Below are 13,117 nucleotides of genomic sequence, written 5' to 3' on the forward strand. Positions count from 1 at the left end.
TATCTGCAGAGAAGTCAAAAACTGCAAGTTGGCAGGGACGGCTTTGCAATCAAAGCTGCACCCACCACCTTGAATATTCTGACCCCGCCCCCCCCCGCCCCCCCCCGTGCTTCTGCTCCTGTGCCTCTTGTGAAAGACTGGACCATTCAGTAGACTCCTTCATGAAGCCCCTATTTCCTTGGAGGGAAGGTGACCTCGTGCAGGACTCACCATCTTCCTAACTTCCAGGCCCGAGACTCACCTATCTACTGTTCTGCTGCCTTACCCGGATTCAGCAGCTTTTTTTTTGGCCTTCATCCATTGCATTACAGTCTTCAGGCCACCAGAGAGTCTGTAATTTCATTCTGGGTAGCAATTAAATATGCAACATTTGATCTGAGCGGAGCTACAATTTATTGAGCAGAGCCAGCCAGTCTTTTTGAAGACTCTGTAGTTCTCCCTTTTTCTTACCCCAACATTTCTGCACTACAGAGGAAAAGAGGGAGGGGCCACAAACCTCCCGAAGGTAGAAAACTGGAGGGGCATCCGCCTGGTTTTCAATTTCAAGGGCGGCACCTGTGAGAAGCAGTCCCTGTGCGGCTGTGTGCGGGGTTTGTGGGAAATGACTGCGCACGTTGACTGCTAGTAAAAGGAAGATCCCCCGCGGCTGCGCCTCCTTCCGGCCCATAGAATGACATCTGGAAACGCAGGGGACAAACCTCCAGCGCGTCTCCCGCACCAGACCCGCCGCTCCCAGCCCGCGGAGAGGCGCCGCCTCGGGAGGCTCCGGCGCGCCCTCGGGCGAGGCGAACCGCTGGGGGCAGCAGCGGCAGCCGCGGCGCGCCTCCCCCAGGGGCCGCCTCCTCCGCCTGCCTCCCCCGCCAGCGCCGCCTTCCCAGACTCCTCTCCGGGTAAACAGCGATGGCCGCAGATGAAGGAGGCGGAGAACAGGATAACAACATGGGAAACCACTTGCAGATCCTCCCCGGTAATAGCCGTTCCCGCCCGGCGCCTCTGGGAGCCGCGGAGCGTCCTGAGCGCAGCGGCGAGCGCTTGGTGTGGAGGAAGGGGACGGGGAGGCGCGGCGGTTGGGGGTCTCCGAAGCGGGAGGCCGGGGGTTTCGGAGGGGAGCGGGCTGGCGGAGAGGGAGAGGGCGAACGGGCAGACCCGCCGATTGTCTTCCCCACCGACGGGGGAGAAGGGCCTGGAGCTCTGGGAGGCGTGGGCAAGGGCTTGGACCGGGCGCGATCTGGGTTTCGGGGAAGGAGCGAAGGGGCAAGGACTGGGCCTGAAGGAGGGGGACCCCGGGCTGAGTCGCGGAGGGTTGGGAACCCGAAGCCCTGCGTGGGCAAAAGCAGGGCACGGCCAGCGGGGAGGGGTCGGGGACCTGGTGCGTCGGAGTCCAGGGAAGAGAAGAGGGGAGTCAGGGTGAAGGGCGGGGGGGGGGGCGTTATTTGATGTGCTTTGATAGTCAAAGAAAGAAAATGAGATCGGGGAACATTTTCATCCTGGAGTGCCTTTGCCGGCGGGAGCTCCCAGCAGTTATAGTACTGGGGTGAGAAAGAGGGATAGAACGTGGCAGAATTTGCAACAAGGACTGATAAATAAAAGGCAGGATGCAGAGTGCAGGGTGGCACTACGGCTGGAGGGAGTTGTTCCTATTCAGTAGTTCCTGTGTATCTTAGAAGGGAGGTCTGGAACTTGGGCGGGGGGGGGGGGGCTTCCTGACTCCAGTTCTGTCAAATGCACAGAAATCTTGCCAGGAAACTGCATAATATCCCTTGGATAGGTATGAGACAAGGAGGAAAGGAATTAGGCTGTTGATGATTAGGATACATTGTGCTGGAGACAACATTCAGAACTAATGTGGGTGTCTGTGGTACAAGGAGATGGAGTATGTATCTTGTAAGGTCACAATATTAAAATCTCTTTTTCAGAGATGTATTAGTATAAGAAAACAAGGACAGCCGCTATTTAGGGAGCACAATATAAAGTGAATTAAAAAGCTAAAAAAAACACTTGGGCTTAGATGTGGCCAGTCAGTTAATTCTGGTTTGTCCCAATTGGTATTTTGAACACCCAAAGCTTTTGAAAATGGGCATTTCACCAAACTGTTATAGACCCTTGTAAATAAGGCACCTAAAAGTCTCACTATAAAAGTGTTGATAGATTTTCTATTTACTTTGGTTGCAGAAAAGGTGATTTCTCATTTTGGTCAGCATGGATCCACAGGCCTCTAAGCAGTTTAATACAGAAAACGTATCAGACAGCCCTCTGCTGTTCTAGGAAAAGGTTTCTCTCCTCCTGCAGCCAGCCAGAAAAACCAAGTGTAAACTATTTCTCTTTTGCTGGCTTCCTCACTTGCTTGCCTGGAAATCCTTGCCATCTGTTTAAAAGCTAATTTTTGTGAATTTCTTCAGCTTCCTTTTAGAATCTTTTAAGGCAGTGATTATTAGCATACCTTGTTTTTAGAAAACACTAATGGTTGCTTGAAAATGTTTTGTCTATCCTGAAACGAATGTCAGACAATTTCATTACATGACTTTAGAAATGCCCACATAGTCTTTCTTCCTAATTTTACATTATTTTGTAAACCCCTGTATCACCTTATTTTCTAAACAAAAATGCCTTGAATTCTTTTCTGTGTAGGGATGGCATATAATTTTGATTGCTCTTTTATCTCTTACCTGAAATTATAATTATAAATTATAATTATAAATTATCTATATTTTCAGCTTTTGTTGAACTATGTGATATGGTTCAAATATTTTTCCTGGTTAGTCACTATAATTTCAAAACAAAATAATTGCTTATATGATCCACAAATTTCATTGTACAGCAGACTTCCATTTGCTGCTTCTCCATTTTTGCTTTAGAAGAGCACCAAGCTACAAAAATGCTGTGTATAACGTGGCCTGTGAAAGCAGAATGAATATTTTTAAAGTGAAGAAGTAGGTGTCACATGAAAGTAAAATTGTTCCATAATAAATTGAAGATGAAGATGGTTTTACATAGGAAAAAACAAAGGCTGAGTCTTTGCTATGTGCCATACACTACTTGATTGTTGACATATAAAGGAAGAGGAAGTTATAGTGATTTGGAAATGTGAAACTCAAATGAAAAGAAAGGGAAAAACTGTCTGCAAATGCAAAATGTGTAAAATGTCCCAAAGCTATGGACACAGAGTTGTAATGTGCTTTGGTAAAGTTCAGTGCACAGACCAACAGGTTCTTAGGACAGTAGTGAAATGCTATCTGTATTTATTGATTTATTAGCTTTATATGCAATTTGCAAGAACAACTCTGGGTGACTTACAATTTGAAGAAAAATGAAAACAAGGAACTCAAAATAAGATACAATACAATATAATATAATGAATCTTTGAAACTTGAAACAACAAGATAATAGAGTTATGGAAATAACAGGAACAGTCAACACATAGCTCATTTGAGAGCCTTTAGGACCTTGGGGAAGGATGGAAGGATCGGAACCATCCAAACCTCAGGAGGAATGATCTTCCATAGGGCAGGCACAGCAATAGAGAGAGGTCCTGAGTACCACTAGATGAAAAGCAGAGACAATTGGAGACAGGTAGTCCCACAAGTAATTGACCCTTATGCTATGAATGGCTTTAAAGGTGACAAACAGCACGTTGAATTGCACCCAGAAGCTTATAGGGAGTCAGTGCAGCTTGTGAAACAATAGTGTTATATGGGTGCACGTAAGGTGTGTCTATAAGTATAAGCTCCACTACATTCTGAACCAGTTTCCATTTCTAGGCAGCTTTCAAGAACTTCAGGGATTGCCCCATGTAGTGTGCATTGCAACAGTCTAGACATGAAGTGACTAAGGCATGAGTGACTGTGAATAGGGCCTCCTGTTTGAGGTACAGTTGATGCACGAGATGGATTTGTGCAAAGGCTTTCCTGGCCATGTCTGCCACTTCTTCTAGCAGGATCTGAGAGTCCAGGAGGACCACCAAACTGTGTACCAGTTGTGTTTAGGGCCAAAGGTGGAGAGTCCCCAGAGTCAAGGAACCCCAAACCCCATAGCCACTCTGTTTTGCTAGGATTGAGCTGAAGTCTGTTTTTCTCCATCCAGAACCTACAGCCTCCAGATGCTGGGAAAGAATATTGATGGCATCACTTAGTTGGCCTAGTGTGGAAGTATATAACTGGGTATCATTGACATATTGATGATGCCTGATTCTGTAGTGACATCACCCAGCAGTTTCATGTAGAAGTTAAATAAGAGCAGAGAGAGAATAGAACCCCGGGGACTCACATAAAGTAGGGGCCTTGGGTTAGATCTCTTCTCCCCTACCAACACTAACTGGAAATGGCTTCGTAGGAAGAAGAACCAACACAACGCTGTACCTCCCACTCCTAAACCTCAAAACCAGTCCAAATCAATGGTATCAAAAGCTGCCAAGAGTTCAAGAAGGGCTACAATGGATGCATTGTACTTATCTGTCAGGCCCAGCCCAAGAACAACGATGTGACACCTCAGTCCAGTATAGTTCCTTTATTTGCTTACACCCTAAAGTCAGAATCTCACCAGACTAAATCTATGCTAAAGCAACTAGTGGTTATACCCTGTGAGACTCTAGGGAGGGGCTAGCCTAAGCCTCTTCTTCTCACGGTCTTGTTGTGGGCTGAGAAAGCGCTTGCCTTGTACCCTCTCCTGGAATGCACTCAGTCCCTCCTGATAGCCTTGATCTTCCTTTCCAGTATCCTCACACATGCCTTCCACTACATTATCCCAGTCTAAAGCCTGACTGGAAGGGATCCAGATAATCCATTTCATCCAGGACCCTCCGTAGCTGCAAGCCAGCCTCCTTCTCAACAAACTTCCCCAAAAAGGAAGGGTGGAGACCAAATGAAAATTGTGCAGTATTGTTGGATCCAGGGAAGGTTTCTTCAGAAGGGGATGGGCCACAGCCTCTTTGAAAGCTGGAAGTATAATTCCTTCCCTCAAGGAAGCATTTCCCAAGGCTTTGTAAATGTTCCTCTGGTCTCTTCTTTCCCAGGAAGGATTGGGTTAACCTAAACAAGGCCACTGCACATGTAATAGGAGTAGAAAAATAATTGTTTTGCCACTCTTATTGCCGCAAGATAGTTCTTAAGAAAGGATCTTACCCATGTTTGATCAGATTCATTCCTTGTTTTCCTCTGGCAGTGTTCCAGGTTCCTCTTCTGCCTTTTCATCTTCTGGTGCTCTGTAGAGGATCAAGGAGCTTTCTGTGATCCAAGGACAGAGAGAGGCTGCACAGGCACAATTCAGTCCAAGGCTATGGATATCCTCTCATTCCAAGCAACGATGAGTACCTTACTGAACATCAGTGATGTTCAGTAATGAGCATCAAAGCCTCAGGAATAACCCCAGAATTCATTTTGAAACCCCAAAGAGTCCACTGGGCCCCTGAGACAGACTGGTCCAATAGATCCTTTCTCCCTGCAACAAGAAATGGTTACAGAGAACTCTAGGATTAACAGGGAGTGATTTGACAATGGGAAGGTGTGATGGTGATATCTCGCAATTCCAGATAATGCCCTGAGATAAAAACCACTGTAATGAGTAAGTGACCACTACTGTAAGTTGATCCCTTAATCACTTGCATCAGATCCATGGTTGTCAGGGTAACTATGAGCTTTCATGCCCAGAAATGGCATTAAAATCTTCTAGTACCATTAATTTGGGTAACTTCAGCATCAACTCAGAAATAGGCTCAAGGAGCTCTGGTAGGGGGACCACCATGCAGCAGGAAGTTGGTATAGAGGCGGCAGTCCCATATGATCCCTAGAGCTTAATCTTACTAGCAGAGTTTCACAACCAACTTCGTGTGGGGCAGTGTTTCTGAAAGCTGTTAGAGTTTTAACTTGCCCACTGTCCCTGCCCTGGGATTGTGGCTAATGCTATATTAGAAACCCATATTCAACACTAGTGAAATACAGTCTCTATAGCAGGCATCCATAATAGTTGGCTTACTACAGTACAAGTCACATTTCATCAAAGACTATAAGGTTTATTAGATTCAAATTCTTCCTTTTCCTCCATGGAATTTAGGGTCCATGCATGCAGTTTCTGGATACAGGTAATCCCCGGTTAAGAACACCTGGTTTACAGACAATCCATAGTTAAGAACAGAGGCTATTGTAGCAAAATTCGAGTTAAATACACAATGATTTAAGTTAATTACACAATACTACTTAGATAGCATTATACAATAATACTGTTCCAGCTTACATACACATTCGACTTAAGGACAGACCTTGGAAATGGAACTCGTTTAAACTGGAAACTACCTGTAGTTTGTACAAACAAACAGTTACCAGATTTAGTCCTACAGAGCGTTAGCATAATTGCTTAGAGGTGTTCCTGTCTTAGTTACCAGTCTGAGTACTAATAAACAATTAGGGCTTTTTTCCTCACATACAGCAGATGCGCTTCCTTGATATTTGCTATTTGGCAATTAATTGATAATATAGTAGTGCTATTCTCATGATTAAGGTTTCTAGTTGAGCAAGTCTTTTAGTGGAATACAGGAATAATAAGGGGTAGAATACATGGTTCCGATTTAGGAGTTATGGGAAAGAATGGAGTTATGGCTGAGAAGTGAACAGTTTTTTTCAGGCCGAGGATTACATTGTAGAGCAGCAGTAGTTTCACTGAGAAAGTAAGTGGTGCCCAAACAGAGAAGTTTGGAGAAGACAACCCAAATATGATTTAATGTTAATTTTAATTAATCAAATGCAGTTAAACAATTACTTTGTACTTAATTTTCTTCTTTTGCCATATTAAAAATTAGAATTCTTCAGCAAGTTTTGCAGGACTTTATGTGGGGGGTTTTTACCTAGTGCTTTAGAAGGCTACGTGTAGCCCTAGTGCTCCTTTGTTGGCATCCGAGTCTTAGGAGGACTTGAGTACTGAATTTAAAATAGAACATGTTTCTTATAGGAAGGTTAATACATTATAAGATCATAAGGAATCATTCATGATATTTTTATAAACATTAAAATTATAAGAGGCTGAAAGTTTCCTGGTCGGCAGCATCCAGGCAACCTTGGCTCATCTGAAAAAGAGTGGTGGAGGGAAGATTTATGTGGTCTCTTCAGACTGTATAATTTTTTCCTGCAAAAGTTAAGCAAAATTGTGCTTACTTTGTGCTCGTATTGGAGACAGGAGATCCTAGGGTGGTGGGCTAGGCTTGGATACCCCCCCAAAAAAAAATCTCAGAAGAAAGCCATAGCAAACCAAACCATTTCCCTATTACTGCTAAGAAAATTACAGAGACATGCTCATGTAGTCACCAGGAATTGAGCTTGACTCAAGTGTGTCTTGCTGTACTTCCACATGGTGTCTGTGTATAAACAAGTAATTGGGCATTTTAAAGACGTCAGTGGAAGTGTTGAGGATTTATCCTACCCACTTCTTTCTCTGATTAACATCAAACAGATATTTGAGCAAATAATTCCTTTTCAGAAACAGATATTTGCAGAGCAAGTTTCTATGGTTGAGGAGTTGCTCTAACCATGAAGAGTTTTCTGTGCAAATGGAGAACTCAATCTTGCAGTGTGCCCAGGATCTTTGTCAGTGGAGGTGCTGCTATTTTTCCTTTGGGAGGGAGTCATGTACCCTTCTTTAGTTAGCCTCCTTCAAAAGTAGGGTGTACCAACATTTTTTGCATTTTAAAATGAGCAAGGAGAAAGCAGCATCATATTGTATAGATATAAGTTGAAAAATAGAGATTCCCACGTGTCGTTGTGCTAGTAGGGGAAAAATGGGCCAACTGAAGTGGGAATCTTGAATTTTGCTTGGAGATGCTAATAGCTTATATATGGGGTAATCACTATATCCTGGCCTGGCTCTATGATTGCTGTTTTATTTTTCTTTTCTCTGAATTCCATATTGGTGCAAGTGCCAAATGGACACAATTGCATCATACGATGTTCAATTAGTTAAGTTTACTACTGCCTTCAAGAAGAATGCGTGGCCTTTGTTTTGCATCTGGGTACTTTGAGAAAACAGTCCTATTTCCATTTACCACTGTTGCTTGATGTCATAATGAGGCCACATCTGTGTCATTTTGACACTGCATAATTCAGTGCCTGCTGACTTTGCAGATTTCATGTATTTCTAAAGAATTTAAACTGCGCTATTCAGCAAGTTTCCCGGACTCCTGCAGTGGGTTCCCAGGGTGCTTTTCAACTTGCAGTTGTGAAACAGACAACCCAGCTGCAAATTCTTAGAAGGAAGATGTGCATCTTTGTTTTAAATTCAGAAGATCAGGTGGTGTAGATTATAATATATGGGGGGAAAATCTGCATGTAAAATTGGTTGTGAAATACAAGCATAATGTGATTCATATAAACTGAATACAGAGACTGCAACAAAGCCACGATCAAAATTATTCTATGTGTTTCAGCTTAGAAAGCTGAGTAGAATGATGTATTATCACATATTAACTGCATTTAGTAATAGTGATATTTTGTTGAATAGCCTTTCCTGAAATATAGTTATTATTTCTAGTTTTTGTCCTGGGTCTGCCTGCCTGCCTGCCTTCCCAAGCTTGCTGGAGTTTACACAGCAAGGCTATCAATGCATATTGTGATGAGGGTTTTACTTTTTAGCTGGCTAGTTGTAGGGCCTGATGCTGATTTGGGCTGAGGGGGAGTAACTGGCCCAAGGTCACCCAGCTGGCTTCCCTGCCTGTAGGAGGACTAGAACCTGGGTCTCCCTGCTCCTAGTCTGGTACCTTAACCACTACACTACCCAGGCTTTCAGCCCAATTTCCTGAAATATTCTTAGTTCTTTATAATATTCCTTATTTATATTTATAAGGAAATTTCTTAAGAGGAGAAAAAAAATGTGAACAGCTAGATAGATTTGAGCCAGTTGCAAGCATCGTGGATTGAAAGTGCGTTGTTGAATGGAGATGGATCTGCCCTGTGCTTGATGCAACTCTTAAAAATGAAACCGAAAGGGAAAATACTGTTTCCTTTTTTCTGTCATGTCCTCCTTGCATGGTAGTAAATATAACCTATTGTATTTTGCCATTGGCTGATTTTAAGGCATTTCAGATCTTCAGATAATACAGGAGAAGAGTGTGTTTGGCCTGTAAATACCTTACAGATATTACAGAAAGGAGATTGAAGTCTCTTGGGGTTTTTTTCCATGGTGCCGCTGCGGTAAAATGAGTCATTCCTCCTCAGAGGCTTTAGGCTCCTTAGCCAACATGCAGTGCAAGTTCATCAACTGCTTTCTTTTCTTGCTGTTTAACAAAAAAAAGAGAGAGAGAGAGAGAGAATCCAAACAGAGCTATCATGAGGTAGAGAATGAGCCATATCTTGGTATTAAGAGTGAACGGCGACATGCTACATTTTAGAAAGTTACATCCACTAATAGATCAAGTATTGAAATAGTTAAATAGAATGTAGCAAATACTTATTTGTTCAGTTAGCACTATGCGAGAAATAAAAGCTGACCCAGTTTGATAAAAATATGTAGGAATTAGTGAACCATACTGGGCTTAATACTATCCTAACTATACTGAAGCAATTTTTTCAAAATTCAAAAATTGCTCTCAAGTGTGGGCTGTAGCAGGTTCATCAGGAACAGAAAAGAAAAAAAAATCAGATAACTCTCCTTAGGAAGAGTGTCTGTTTCTGTGTTAACATATTTCTCCATTTCTAAACATGCAGTAACAGTGTCCCTCTTGATGTTCCAGCCACGTAGCATGTTATAAACAGAACTTAAATTAGTTTTCAGCGTAGAGTGCAGAAGATGCTCTAACTCTGTTTTGTGTTGTTTAATGCTTGAGCTATGATATTTTCATGTGTTTTAAAAAATATTTTTAAACTTGTTTTGGACTTGTTAGCCGAGAGTGAGGAAGAAGATGATGTCGAAATGGAAGTTGAAGATCAAGACAGCAAGGATGCTGAAAAGCCAAACATCATTAATTTTGACACTAGCCTACCAACTTCTCATGTGGTAGGTGAATAGGACTGTCACAGAATATTTGCTTGCCTTTTTGTAGGCTTATTGTTCCATGTTGTAAACTGAAACAGAATCTATTTCTTTGGAACTGGTGTACCTGAATTCATAATACTAGTAGCTGAATAATTTAGGTGAACTACTTTGTTTATAGTTAGCAATTGTCCCTTTTGCTTGGGCACATGCTTGGGATTATTATTTATCAAGTGGATTCATTTATTTATATAACATGTATATCCCAAAGTAAGCATACACAGACTCTTGGCAGCTAAACAGACAATATTTTGATTGAAGTGAGTCTGTAAGCAGGAGAACTGAATATGCAAACATGTTCCCCATCTTGGATTATTCTGTGCATTCCATGCTGTTGCACACAGAGTGAACCCAGAATGTGTGGGGTTTTTTTTTTTCCCTTGTGCTAAAACAACAGACGCTGAGGCTAGGTACACTTACATTTGTTTTATTATGCAACCTTTTAGAGAATCACAAGCTGTTTTATAAAATATTTCTGTTATTGCTTGGTGTATTCTCTTCTAATGAATGTAAACGTGGAAGCTAATAGTGGTTACCCTGCTGTCGAGTTTCAATATTTTTATACTGTGTTTCTCTGAGTTCATTCTGGGATTATAAATGTATTTATAAATTGCAAACGAAACTGATATTCCTGCCACTTAATTGTGCCTTTTTTTAAAACTGGAAGTATTTAGGATCAGACATGGAAGAATTTCACGGAAGGACTGTCCATGATGATGATAGCTGTCAAACAATTCCAGTTTTACCCCATGTGATGGTGATGCTGATTCCTGGGCAAACATTGCCTCTTCAACTTTTTCGCCCCCAAGAGGTTAGCATGGTGCGGAACTTAATACAGAGAGACAGAACCTTTGCTGTTCTTGCATACAGGTAAATATGTAAATACATTTGCAATTTTGAGGTCTAGAATACATATTGTGATCTCAGTCTGAACCGGAATTGTCCCATTTAATTTAATATTAAGGAACTATCTGAACTTGTGTTGCATGACTAAATATTAACGTGACCCACCTACAAAGTCCTTATTGCAGAAATAATCTCTCCCATGCTTTGGGGCAGAGTGAAGGTTACTTATATAACCCCCTCAGTGAAGCTTATATAATTGTGATTTTGAAGGGCTGTAATGCAGTATCATCCAGTGTCTCTGCTGAACATTAAAGCGGAAATACTGAGGGACTTTTTTAGGATGTTCTGCTGTGATACGTCAAAGAAGAGCCAAACTTTATTTCTTATTGCTTGAGTCAAGGATGTCCAACTTTTGTTCATAGTATTTATTGTATTCAATTATTTATAATGCTACTTCTGATTCATAAGTTCCTGTAGTATCCTTAAGTTCTCATTGATTTTGTGTAATTGTAATTTACAGTAAGCAGTTTTTTGGTTCATGCACAATTTTTTGTCAGACCATGGCTTTGACCACTGCTGGTGACATTTATATCTGTCACTGTTAGTGTAAGTTAATAATTTTTGTAGTTCTTGCCCTGCAGTATCATAGTTCTTAAGGATTAATAGATTCTGCTAATATTGGGGATGTGTGCTACAAGTTGCTCCTTTATTACTCATTCTGACAGAGGAGACCATTTCATATGACACGCCCTTCTGTAATGGGGAGCCTTAAAGTGATAGCCCTCTTCCATAGATGGCTGCCTAATACAGAGTTAAATGCAAAGTGAAGCTGGGAACTGTCACTTATAAACTGAGGGATGATCTCAAAATTATCTGCATAGCACAATTCATAAATATAATATTAGGAAGATTAATATGGTATAAATGTTCATATCTTTTGAATTCAATTCAACTAACTTGTCAAGGAATTTCGACTGGTGAGGTCTAGGAAGAAGGCCTTTTCTGCTATGGCCCCCGTTCTGTGGAACAACTTACCATCTGAGGTGTGGTGTGCCCCCACTCTCATGGCCTTCAGGAAGAGCGTGAAATCTTGACTATGCCAGATGGCCTGGGGGGGCCGGATGGGGGTTCGCACCTCTGTAATTGGCTTGTGGGGTAATTGATTCTACCCCCCCCCCGTCATCTTGAATGTTTTTAGTCTTTTTATGTATAGTATCTTTTATGTAGTTTGACTTTTTAACTAACTAATGTGGGTATTTATATTTTTAAGTGTATTTGGGTTTTACTCCAGCTGTGAGCTACCCAGACTCACCCTCTGGGGGAGATGGGTGGCATACAAATTTAATAAATAAATAAATAAATAAATAACAGGCATAAGGCCAGAAAACAATGATATAATACGTAACAAGTAAGTGAATATAAATATACATACTGTATATCAATTGACAGGTAGTATGTATAACTATAAGGAATAAGATTGAAATACAGAATATAGAATATAAAAGTACAGGGATAAAAGTTCAATAATAATAGAATAAAATGACATAAAATACAAGTAAGTAAATGAATCAGAATCTTCAACTACAGGTAAAATGAATAGCACATATAGAGACACAAAACTGAGCAACTCAGGAGGATAGACTTGTCTTTTGAAATATATACCAACACCCTGGAACTCATCACTGACTTCCATGGTAGGTAATTCTAAGCTGAATAATCAGTTTTTATCACATGTTTTTCTAATGTGTTTTTTCTTTAGCAACATACTTGAAAGAGAAGCACATTTTGGAACAACAGCTGAAATTTACGCCTATCGGGAAGAACGGGAATATGGAATTGAAACTGTCAAAGTAAAAGCTGTGGGAAGACAGCGGTTTAAAGTGCTTGAAATAAGAACCCAAGCTGATGGGTAAGAAAATAGGAGCTATTTACTTCTGTTAAACAGGAGAACCTTTTAATATCCAATATATTCTTACTGTTTTACGAGTGTGAAATAATTAACTTTTCATCTTTAGAAATTTCTGTTCACAAGCTACTTATAATAGTATGGGTTCTTGTATGGTACTGATCCTGGGCAATTACGTTTGCTTTTATGGCTGACCCGTTACTGAAGTGTTTAGTAATAATCATCCTAAATACCTTAACCTAACTATCTGCAGAGAAAAACCCTATTAATGTTGCTATCCATTATCACATTTATTTAATTTAAAATATTTCTATGTTTATTTTAAGGAAACTTCAAGTAAACACAGTACAATTCGTTTAC

At 41.2% G+C, this 13,117-nt stretch overlaps 1 protein-coding gene across 1 annotated transcript in view; it reads left to right on the forward strand.

Moving 5' to 3' along the window:
* Positions 1 to 693: 693 nt before the first annotated feature.
* The window catches only part of CRBN (cereblon), a 32,380-nt gene continuing 19,956 nt past the window's right edge, over positions 694 to 13,117 (forward strand). The window contains exons 1-4 of the mRNA XM_088134330.1: positions 694 to 967; positions 9,857 to 9,969; positions 10,673 to 10,875; positions 12,611 to 12,760. Coding sequence (XP_087990456.1) covers positions 901 to 967; positions 9,857 to 9,969; positions 10,673 to 10,875; positions 12,611 to 12,760 — 533 coding nt within the window. The 5' untranslated portion in view covers positions 694 to 900. The remainder of the gene's footprint in view (positions 968 to 9,856; positions 9,970 to 10,672; positions 10,876 to 12,610; positions 12,761 to 13,117) is intronic.

The sequence above is a fragment of the Python bivittatus genome, unplaced genomic scaffold (genome assembly GCF_059951505.1).
Source record: "Python bivittatus isolate LINGU-HERP-01145 unplaced genomic scaffold, Pbiv_v1 ctg000080_np1212, whole genome shotgun sequence".
NCBI classification, from domain to species: Eukaryota; Metazoa; Chordata; class Lepidosauria; order Squamata; family Pythonidae; genus Python; species Python bivittatus.